The sequence below is a fragment of the Chaetura pelagica genome, unplaced genomic scaffold (assembly GCF_000747805.2).
Source record: "Chaetura pelagica isolate M959 unplaced genomic scaffold, ChaPel_1.0 scaffold104, whole genome shotgun sequence".
NCBI lineage: Eukaryota > Metazoa > Chordata > Aves > Apodiformes > Apodidae > Chaetura > Chaetura pelagica.
Genome location: NW_009953786.1, coordinates 9645800 through 9658198, shown reverse-complemented (window position 1 = coordinate 9658198; position 12399 = coordinate 9645800). Strand labels below are relative to the sequence as shown.

At 38.4% G+C, this 12399-nt stretch overlaps 1 protein-coding gene across 1 annotated transcript in view; it reads left to right on the top strand.

The window, feature by feature from the left end:
• CAP2 (CAP, adenylate cyclase-associated protein, 2 (yeast)) overlaps positions 1 to 12399 on the top strand; it is a 57098-nt gene that overhangs the window by 37776 nt on the left and 6923 nt on the right. Inside the window, exon 7 of the mRNA XM_010000944.1 lies at positions 12094 to 12277. Coding sequence (XP_009999246.1) covers positions 12094 to 12277 — 184 coding nt within the window. The remainder of the gene's footprint in view (positions 1 to 12093; positions 12278 to 12399) is intronic.

The following is a 12399-nucleotide window of genomic DNA, read 5'->3' as shown; positions in this document are numbered from 1 at the left end:
CCATAACTCCCAGTTGCAGATGGTGATGAGGGGCAGGCACAATTCTCCAAGGCTGCTAAGTCAGAAGGCAGGAACAAAAACAAACACAAAAACTTTGAAGGACATGTCAGACTAAAGGAAAGTTGGGGGAACATAACAGGGAAAGGAGAAGAATGGTGGAAAGAATCTGAGCTAAGGGAGATACCTAGTAAGAGGAAAAAGAAACACAAGGGATACATACCAATTTCTTACTTCATAGATAGCTATCTTTATAAACTGTTACTGTTTACATATGGAAATAATTTCTGAAATACATATATGGAGGGAAAGATTAAATACTACTGTGTGCCTATTTATACTTTCTCTTTATATGTATGCAAACATTTTCTGTGTGTTACATCTAGGATACATAGAAAAATTATGGCAATGAATACTGTTCTGTACAAGAGGTATAAATATGAAAAAATAATTTTCTGTTGGGTATAAATGTAAGAGTTTATGTTCACTGTCCACATTGATGCAATGGTCTAGATTATTCTAATAATGTGCTCATGTTTATTATCAGATTAGGAGAATGGCTGAAATATATTAAAAATATAATCAACCAGCTCTTCACTGTTATCTCCTAAACTTACTGGTGCACTCCCATACTTGCACATGCTGTCTTTTACACCAAGTTGGTAATTTCTTACATATAGGCAGGCCATTTTTTAAAATATTTTTTTTTAATTGAATGACTAGGCCATCAGATACTTTAATTCCCAGACCAAACTATTGTAAGAACTCAAAACCAGAGGGAAGTGAAGTATGCCTTTTGGATGGAATGTATTTTAACATGGAATAAGGGTTGGAACACCTCTCTCCTATGAGGAAAGGCTGAGAAAGTTGGGGTTGTTCAGCCAAGAGAAGAGAAAGCTTTGGGGAGACTGTTGCTCCCTTTCAAAGAGGAGCTATGAGAAAGATGGAGAAACACTTTACCAGGGCCTGTAGTGACAGGACAAGGTGCAGCAGTTTTAAACTGAAAGAAAGAAGATTTAGACTGAATATAAGGAAGAAATTTTTAATGATGAGGGTGGTGAGACACTGGCATGGTTGCCCAGGGAAGTTGTGAGTGTCCCCTCCCTGGAAGTGTTCAAGGCCAGGTTGGATGGGGCTTTGAGCAACCTGATCTAGTGAGAGGCATCCCTTCCCATGCAGGGGGTTTGGAACTAGATGATCTTTAAAGGTTCCTTCCAACTCAAACCAATCTATGATTCTATGGTGCCTGGAAATATTCCTTTATCTGCCCCTGTATGGAGGTGATAACCATGTAAAATAATCTATGTCACTTGTGCTCAGCAACAGACTATGCAGCTTTCTCTTCATACCCTTCATTAGACATTGTACAAGACCTTACCATACTCAGGTCTTCAAATGCATGTCAAAACACAGGAGAGAACATGATCTGTGTGTACTTCTTAGTTGGAAGCAATGGAAAAATATTAAACATGATAAATTAGAAAACTGGAATGATCTGCTACTTTGTAGTTTTCTGTAATAAAAATGTAAAATATTAAACATGATTCTTTTCCTTAATTTAGTACAAAATTTCACACTTGCTACATCCTACTCTGCTATAACCAGTGAATGTGAGAATAGCTAATGGTTTTTAAATTATTGTTAGATATGGAAAAGAAATTGTAGTACTCCCTTAGCAGAATTAGTCTGAGAATCTGGGACAAATTTGGCTTTGTTAATATAGAAAAAGAATCATCTTCACCTTTAATGGAACTTTATGAGTATGGAAATAGTGTTAGAAGATAAAGATTTGTTACAGCTATTTGATCAAACAGGAGGAACTCTCCATCATGTTAAGTACTGGCAATCTTATTCAGAAGCATAGCTGTTGCAGATTATATTTGACTGGTCTTAAAAACAGCATCTCAGCCATCATGTCTTTCTGTTTCCCTCTCTTCAGTTGTGCAAGAAATTGCTGAATACAAATCTAGATGTGATTTGTTTATTCAGATTAAGCATAGTTTCCTGCCAGCAGTGCTCATTCCATCATGAGAGAGGAGCCCATTACTGCATCTGAAGTACCGATTTCGCTCACTTTGGATAGCAGTCAGATCTGAAAGTTATCTTGGAAGTATGGTTCATTTACATTATCATTCATGTAATGTGTGTCAGAAAGATTAAATTACAAACACATTTTTATGAATGTATAATTTTTGTAAGTTTTACTTCATGTAAGGAAACCCAGTAAGTTAGCAGGTTCTGTAAATAGCTTGTTGTTTACAAGTTGTTTAAATATTTCTGTGAAGCTTGATGATGAATACATTCAGGAAAGCAATGAGTTACTCAAGTGATAATTTCATATATTTTTTATACATTTTAAGGTGAGAATGAAAGTCACTGATTCATGCTGTATGAAGCTAAGCAAAAAGGTCTGCAGAATCAGGGCCCAGACAAACATACAATAGATATAAAAGCTGTAGGTATAATCCAGGCACAGTTGTTAATGTGTTAAGTGCACACAGCAGCTTCCACTTACATGCATTGAAGGAAAAAAGGAAAAAGCAGCATTTTGGCTAAGCATTAAGAAATTGGCACATTTATGAAAGTAACATGTTGAAATGCTATTTTGTGATAGAAACATAGAATCATTGAGGTTGGAGTCCAACCATAATCCAACTACCACAACCACTAAACTATATTCTGTAGTGCCACATCTAAACACTTCTTGAACCCCTCCAGGGATGCCTCCACCCCCTCCCTGGGCAGCCTGTTCCAATGCCTCACTGCCCTTTCAGTAAATCGTTTTCCTAATATCCAACCTAAACCTCCGGTGGTGCAACTTAAACCCGTAGAGGGAGAGAAAAAGAGACAAAGTTCTTGGCCTGTTTATATACATATTTAAAATACATTATACCGACAAGTTACCCTTCATATCTGCAGAAGTCAACAAAGCAATGCTTGAAGATTTACATCAAAAGCCATTAAGTAATATATTGGGGTATTTCTGAAGAGTCAGGGAGAACATTAAGTACTGCTTTTCTCAGAGCTGTATTCTCATAGCTATGCTTGGGTTTCAAAAAAGGAGGGGACAGTTTTTCTAGCAGGCAGTTGGCCCCTGTACCTGCAGGTACTGCATACTGTGGTGTCCACATTTCTGGTTACTCTGCATGGCAGTATTACAAAGCTGTGCCATTTCCAGTCCCCCTGGACCTTTCTATCAAGCTGCACTGGGCAGCTGCAGCCAACCTTGGAACAGGTCACTATTGGATACAATAAAGTGTTCCTGGCTCTGGCAGTAAGCACACAGGCAGACATTTTAGATGAAAGAGGGAGAAATATCTAAATAAGTTACAAAACAGACAGAGAAATGAGTGCAAGAGGCTGAAATAATGGCTAAGCAGTCAGCTCCCACAATAACAGTTACCACTATCAGCTTTATAATAAATTTGAAAAAAAAAAAAAAGTTTACATATTTTTTGATCTAACACAGTTTTCTTCTCTCCCCTTATTCACTTTGGCTCTGGTTCTGCCAAGATGCATGACAGTATTTTATGCCTTGAGGGCATCCTATTGAAATGCATGGGACTGTGTGAGGAGAGAGCCAAAAAATCAGCTGAGTTGAGGACCTTGAGACCATTGTGTATCTTACCCTGTTTTGCTATCCCTGTTTGAGTGGCGGTACAAAACTGGGTCCTGCATAAATCACAGACATTTCAAGACATGATAAATAGAGATAGGATATTTGTTGGTGCCATGCTTACAGAAGAAAACTACATATTTAAAGAATGTGTGTTTGTGAGCAGGTTTGTCCCACAGAGTGAAATTTTCCACTCTGTATTTCCACCATGATATGGAATTTTCATTTTCATTAATTGATTGTGCATATGTCTGGAAAAATATGCTTGTCAGTGAAAGTCAGATGGATCTACAGTATTTCCTTAAATGTGTAATTTTGTAGTTTGGTTTTTTTTTTTGTGTCAAGTGTGAGCCTCTTTCTGTCACATATACCTTGTGGTGAGTAGCAGTTCTTTGTACTCACTAGATCTCAATTTAGCCATCTTGACAAAGGGAATAACAGTAATTACCAACCTAATGGAGATTTGCAAGTTTTCATGTGCTACTGGATGTGACATTCTTGGCTGTCAATGAGTCTTATGCAAAAGCTGTTACTACAATTAAATGTTTTAAATGCCCAGTGTAGCATTTTACCTGTCCAGCAACTGTCATTTTTGCTTACTACAGGTTTCTGACTTTAACATGAAATCTACAGCTGTAACAGTAACCTGTGTATTTTTTCTGTTCTTATTGATAAACAGTGCCTTTTTTCTTTTCTTTCACCTAAATAAGGGATTCTATTGAAGCATGGATCTTTCTTCCCTCTCTAGTTTTGTTTTGGGGTTTTGTAGCAATACAAAGAAAGGAACAGCTGTAATAAAAGCTCACAAGAACACCTCATAAAAGTTTGTTTGCTACAAGGACCGCATGAGTAAGCTGGGGGAAGTGAAACTTCTGCTCCTGTTTCTGCAGGTTAACTTTGCAGCAAGAAAATAACCAGTAATAATGAAAGATTGCTGTCATTTCCTAAATGTTCAGTAAGTGTAAAGAAAAGAATCTTGCTCAAGGATGATTGTCTTGAATGTTTCTCTCAGTTGCAGGTGGATCTGTAGTTAAGTTTTTGTTCTTTATATACTGTAGATGAATATGTACACTTAGGACAAATTTGACAGCAGGATTATTTACAAACAGGAAATATTTACAAACTAGCATTGAATTACATTACAGTGTTTAGTTTTTAATACTGAATTTTACTCATTAGATAGTACTCTGAAAATGTGCAGCTGATATTCTCCAGCTTTTAGGCTGAGAAGAAACATTGTTAATTCCTCCATTAGCCTGATTGAGCACAATTACACTAGTCTCAGCACACACTTTGGCCATTTCATTCTTGTCTGAAATAACCACCTTTTTTTTTTCTTATAAACTGGCCCTGCCTCTCTCCTGTAATGTCAAAACATTTTCCCGTAATATCTCTTCATATTGAGGTGAACAAGTTCCAAAAGACCAACTTCTGCAGGCAAAAGTCTCCTATTATCCTTCCAGTATCTCTTGGGTGCCTTGTTTAGTTTGACCCACTTATCAAGCAGCCATCATCTGAGCCGCTTCACTAAAGCTAAAGGTCAAAACTGTAGTGCCAAATACCAACCAGGGCCACAAATGCAATTCCAGAGGCCTCATTCAGATGCAAGTATAGTCAGCATAGATACATTGATCTAAATGCTTGTATCTTGGATAAACTGTAGATATTTTCAGAGTGATTAATATTTCTCAGTCATAGCCTTTCCTCTTCTTTTCTGTCCCCTTCCATCTCTTTCTCTTCCCTTTCTTTTCCCTGTATCCTTATAGGGTTTTTTTTTGTTCACAAATTTGCATCCTTCCATCTCAACTGTTTCTTTCTCAGAAAACAGGCAATGTTCAGGTTTTGGTACACTGTCAGCTTAAAACTTACCATCATGACAAGTCTACAATAGTTGCCTCATTGGTGGAGACTGCCTTAATTACATACACGTCCCTTTGAAATAAAGTAGTTTTATTTCCTTATTCCAACAATGGCTGGCAATATTTGTCATTACTGGGTATCAGTGATGTCCTTTTCATATCGGTGACCAAACACCATTTAGACATGTTAAGGGAGAACCCATGACAGGCTTGCTTGACAGCAGCTATCAAGTGCAACCCAGCCTGTAACATAATGCAGTCTGGTTCTAGTGGAAAAGGGAAAGCAACAAAAAAAATTGAAACTATGTAAAATGGAGAGAAAAGGAAAAGGCACTTCTGTTAAAACTTTACTGCTAAAAGGATCAATCATCTTTATAACTGAATGTTTATGTAAGTATAAGATGGTTTAATATGTTTGTGGGAGCATGTTACTTGTTGACAATTACATTAGCATGTAGTTCTCAAATGATTTAGAAAATCTTGGCTGTGTAAAACATTTCTGGTAGGATAACTGTGAAGATGGAAGCATCATTTTAAATCCTGAGCAGGTGATAAATGGCAGAAGTATATTAAAAAGGGCTTCAAAGTTTGAAAACTCAGCAGATAAATAATTCTGCTGAGGCCAGGTAACAAGAAAAGAGGCTGGCCTGTCTTTTGCTGTTTTGTTTTTTAACTCACAAAGATTACAGGGCCTGTAAATCAGCTGTTTCATCTAGTAAATTGCAGATCTTAGGGCAGCATAACCCCTTGCAGACAGGTGGCCTAAATACAGTTGATAATAGAACTGCTGTGCTAAGCTACTTTTACACAAAAAACACCTTAACAAGAGCTTTGTGGCCCTGAGTCACAGCCCACCTGTTCCCAGAGGTTGATACATGATATTTGGAACTTCATGATTCTTGTCTTTGGCTGTGCATATGTATGGAAAGAACAATACAGAATGCTGATATCATTTTGAGTCTGAAACTAGGATTACTATAAAGGAGGAGGGGGAGAAAACAAAAACTTTTTTTTTTTTTTTAGAAGAATATAGTCCAGTCCTCATTAGGATTCATGTTTATTTGCTGCCATGAAAAGAAGGCTTTTCAATAAACTAAGGAAGGATTTTATGTCTCTGTCAAAGGCATCTGTTCCCTCAGACACAAATAGATACCTCTAAATACTAACAACTAATAAAATAGGTACTATATATTATACATATCCATATGTAATTTATTTAAATGAATTATATAGGTGTTTATATTCTGTTTGTCCTAAATAAATTGACCACTGCAGCTACAAGGAATTTATGACCATTCAAATGCTCTGCAGCTGGTTGCCACCATAAGAACTTTGTTCCCCTCAGTTTCCATGCAGCACTGGATCAATCTAAAGCAGGATAAACACAGAGGGACATCACACATGTTTGTACAGGGTCTGGCACATAAGCCCCTCAGATCCCCAGAGGTATGAGCCTCTGACTAGGGCTCTTTGCCGCTACAAAGCTACAAATATAGTAACAGTGACAAGGAAGGCTCACCCAGGGAATTGTTCGGCAAGAATGGCTCAGGAAATAGTAACATCTGTGAGAAGACATAAAAAGAAATTCTTACTGTCTCTCAGTAGCTGGGTTTAACCTAAAGAAGCAAGAGTTAAGCTGCATATGGCCCCCCAAATTACTGACAGTGTGGCATCCAGAGCACTTGTGTTATGCATGGACAGCGTTTTATTTTTCTAACAAGACTAGCTGTTGCCCTGTGCTACAGGGGAAGCCTTTAGGAGAAATATGCTGTAACAAGGCCCAGTTTCTCAGGAGCAAAGGTCTTTACTCATCTCTACTGTAATTACAAGGGAATTAAATTATATTGAACATAGATTTATTTTAACCAGCCAGCTGCCTCAACATAAACAGTAATTTCTTTCTTCCAGTGAGCCAGCTAGATAGCCAGCAAAGAGAAAAAGAAGAGTACCTCACCCTTCTGCCAGTCCTACTAGATAAAGGTAGAAGCACAACATACTTTGAGGCTGTACTGCAATCCTGCAAACCCTTGCCCAGTGAAAATATGCATTTATCAGACCCAACTCCATGAGTAGCTTCAGGCACTGTCACGAGAGGAAGCTGAGGCCCTTGGCCCTCTCAGCAGATGGCTCTGGGCTATCCAGCAAGGAGCAAACCCTGACCCATTCCTGTCAGTCCATTTGGAGCATGGTTTAGTCAGAGATTGAAGACCATTTTTGGAATGCTCCATCTCCTACAGAGCTGTTACTACATGGCTGCAGGACCCACATCTCCTGTTCTTAACAAGACCTTACTCAGAGAATTACATCTCCCCGCCTTTTCAGAAAGCTACAGGAACAAGGTTTGAAGCATATCAAGTTCACTGTGATACAAAGCTGGCAGGTTAAAAGTTAATGGCCTATTTTTGTGTTACATTTTCACAAAGTAAGGCTGAAGCTATCTATTCCCCTGATAATTCTTACAAGGGGCTTATTTGCAAATGGTGGAAAAATTAACACACCAACATGCTAATGGAACAGTCAGCTATCAGCATAACTTGGTGTGATGTCTGTAGTCACCACAGCACTGAGAACAGCAGCTGTTACGGAGGCAAACAGCTGAAATAAAAGAGGAAGAAAGGCAGCTTGCAAATAACTGCCTTTGCTAGTCAAAATGGCTCTTAATACTCTTTGTATAAAGATACACTATTGTTAACATCTGCTTGAAGTTAATCTGAAGAGTTGTTTGCAAATTGCAATGCTGGTAAGCACCTGCTGCTATAGGATAGATGAACTTTTGCAGGCATATAACATGATATTTTATTCTCAGAAGCTCTCACACACACTGCCCTATACAGAACAGAAATGAATGGACTTTGTGAAGGACACTTTAGTTGTAATTGGATAGGACAATACACAAGTATTGCCAGACATCAGAACAGTCTGGTTCAGATATATTCTACAGCGTGAGGGTCTAAGTGGTCTTGGAAGTGTGACTAAGGAAAGCAAACCAATTGTCAGCGATTTAGGTTGGTAACCTGGAGGCCTGTGTATTAATATGGATCAAAACTAATAAAACCAGAAAGTTCCTGGAACCACTTAACAAGGTTCTTTTTAAAACTGTCCTTTGCCTCAGCGTGTTTGAGTGCAGGACAGGTCCCATCTTCCTGGCATGGAGGCCATGCAAGAAGTGCAACATGTTTTCTGCATTTGCTGTTCACCTTTGTGCTTTCTATTCCTTTGTTAGAGTTTTCCTGAGCCACTCTTCCCATGAAGAAATTCACTGCACTTGAATGTTTTAATTCAGTCAGGTAAATCAAAATGGCAAAAAAAACAAGCCAAAAGAGGGAGCCCTTCTTTACAACAAGTCTCTGTACACCTTCTTAGTAGCGAGATTTTTCTTTCTTTTCCATGCTGTTCAGTTTGAATCAAGGATGGTCCTATTGGATGTATCCATGCCATAAGACTGTAGATATGCAGTGGATGAGTTAGTCCCTCCCTGTACTTTAGTGACTTTTTTTCCTTTTGATTTGTCCTTCAGGTTTTTTTTTGTGGCCTAATTTATGATTGAAAGTGTTGGCAGTTTTCAGAATGGTCATAGATTTTCAGATATAATTGAAAATATCATGATGCTCTGATAGCTTGCATAGCTGTAACTCAGGTTGTAAACTAGACAAGAATTTGTCATGCAGGTGAAAAGTTAACAGAGGCTCAGTCATCTCTTATTTCTGTGACTGCACAAAATTAAGAGGAAAAGTGGGAAGGGTGAGTGAACCCCAAGTGTCTTCCAGGACCTTGTGACAGTTCCTGTTTTTTTTAATTCAATCTAACTCCTAATCTTTTGAGCTTAGTGGAGATAACAACTGATTTGGGTGGAGGGACCAGGCTTGTAAAGAGAACAACAGGCAGATGGGCAATATGAGTGCAAAGGAAATGTTTTTTTCCTACTCTTGAAACCAAATCAAAGAACTAGCATGTCTTCACTCCTCAGGTCAAGGATTGAGATTTTTTACTAGACTTGTCTTTTCATCAGTATTGCTCCAGAGGGAAAGATGCTCCTGCAGGATCTGTGAATGGGCTTCAGTTCGACACTTTAAGGAAGGAGACTGGCAGAGTGCAGGCAGAATACTGAGACAGCTTGTACATCCTTTTTACTCTAATGCATCTTTGCAGCCTTTGCAGAATTTAGTTGATGTTAATTCCAAGTGAATGTGTGAGACAAACGCACAAATTTCTGGAAAATCACAGCACTGTATTTGTGCAGGTGGAAGCAATAAGGTATGTTTGAAAATCAGATGTTCGTCTGGAATTGAGAAATTAAATTTTTATCTCAGACTACAAGTTATTAACCACCACCACTATTACTATTAATCTTCTGCCATAAAGCATACATTATTAATAACTGCCTGTTCACACTGCGCTGTGAATGGTGAGTGCCATTTCTGAGTATCTGAGTATTTTAAAAAGCTCTGCAAATGCAATGCTCATAACTCTGGATAACCAGGACAGAGTGGATTCAGTTGCTATGGTTGCAGGCAACAGACAGAGAAGATCTCTGTTGTACCTCAGGCAGTAACAACTGATTGTGCCACTAAATCCACTTACATTCATTGTTTTAATTATAATAATTCACAGTTGTGCTGACTCTGCTGCAGGTAACATTACTGGCATTAGCAGAGGCAGGAAGACAGGCAATGGAAATCAAAGGCCCAGTGAAGAAGTTGTCCCTAGTCTAAAACAATAACCTACAACTACTAAGTATCTAAGCAGAAATGCTTTGAGTTAAATGTATCCATGCAACAAGGAAATGTCTCTAAAAGCAGCCTACATCAATTCCAGTATATCTTGACAATAAGTGATAATTTCTAAAGGGGATTCTTTTCCTTTCTTTGATCAAAAAGATTTAATAGCATAGAAGAGAGCCCTTTCCCTTAACAGATCTTGGATCCTTTCAGAAACAGTCAAACTGTGCCACTGCCTCAGTTTCACTACTCACCTTAGTACTGAGGATTCAACCAGTCTCTTGTGCAATGCAAGTTTAATATCACTAATGTGACAAAGAATCTTACTATGTCTTCATCACTAACATATTCCACAAACAGCTATTTAAAAGGCAACTGCACTTACATCCTGAAGGTGCATATGCCAATAGAGGATGAACACTAAGAAGTTAACTAATATTACTACCTTTCCATGCTACTCTAATTAGGGTCATAATGACTAAGACGTTTGAATGCAGTTACTCCAATGTGCCAGGCTCCTTTTTTTAAGTATGTCTGAACAGGAAAAAAAACCAACCAACCAACAAAAAAAACATATGCATGTCAGTCCCTTTCTCATCATCTCATCATCGATTTGGGATTACAGACCAGAACCAGTTTACTTTTTAAAGAATAGCTATATTTTTAACTTCTGTGAGATGTAGGAACCAGATGGATACTTTGCTGTTTCAGTTAGCAGAAAGGGGTGGCATCGTAAGTGGTTAAAAATATCCTCTGAGTCCAGCTAAGGAGTATCTATTTTCAGTATTGATTACCAGGGATGCATTTTTAACAACCTGTATCTCTTAACAAAGGTAGCCCATTAGAGAAGCCGTGACTCCGTAAGTCCCTGTCGTTTTCCCATTGTATCTTTCCACCTAATAAATAAGTGCTGGTGCAATGCACAATGTCTGTATAGCTAGCTAAATTAATCAGAACCAATCTAATTTTTCATAATGGTTCTTTTAAAACAGTCTCTGCTTTGCTGCAGAGAGGTGAGATCAGAGTGACACTCAGTGGCAATACAGAAAAACTCATTCTCAGTTTCTCAGATTCTAACATTTATTATTAGGATAAAATTTTAATCAGATTAGTAGTATTTTCTGTCTGTTTGATAATATTCCATGTAAGCATTATAATTCAGATGAAAAATGTACTTCTGATTATGCAAACAGAAAAACTGGATTACTTACTTTTCCAAGGCCCCTCATACTCATGACTTGTGTGTTGTAATGTCCTGCAATTGAAAAAGAAATTTTTTAAAAAATTAAAAAGACATTTTTAAAAAATTAAGAAATTGAACTAAAAACTAAAATACTGAATTTCAGAATTAAGAGACTTGAATCACCATATTTTTACATTCTGCTGTAATTTGAATCTTTGCAGATTACTTGAACAGTCTGAAGAGCAGCATTTTACATCTTGCATACAATTTAACACTTTGCATATACATGTGACAGCTTGTGACCCTCCTAGTTATTTGTGTTAGATCAAAACGTTTTCTGTGTGTTTCTGAATGCACACCAATATAGGGCTCTGAAAAAAAGGAGACATTTCCCCTTTTATGTAAGTAAACACTGGAATAAATTATGGAATCTACTCTTGAAGATTTTTAGCATCAGTCCTGACAAGCACTTGATGGAAATATTTTAGGTACAGTAAGATAGCAGTGCGGACTGTCAGTCTTTCCAGCCCTGCCTGCTTTGGTGCAGGCAAAGATTCAGAGCATTACATTCAATTGTGGTGCCAGAAATTCATCTGAGCCTGCGGCTGCCTAGAGTCACTCAAACCCACGGCGTTCGGGGATGCTAGTAAGTAAGAGTTATCAAAATGCAATGTTCCCTGAAGCACTGTATGTAAAATGATTTCCATCCATCTCCAACAGGGTCCTGTTGCATCGCCCATGTCTATGCGGTCGGTTCTTACCGGCGGGGCGTGCCTGTCCCCACCGCCGCTGCCGCCGCCGGGACCTCCCCCCCTGTTTGAGGCAGAAGCCACCAAGGATGAAGGAACTGCAGCTCGCTCGGCCCTCTTCGCAGAGCTGAACCAGGGAGAGGCAATCACCAAAGGTCAGGAGGAAAGTAATCACGTTTTGGTCCTTGAGTCAAACTACATCAAGAGATGCCATATGTATGAATCTAAGCTCCACCACATTTAAGCAACTCATATTTTCTGAGGCTTACAGGGAAAG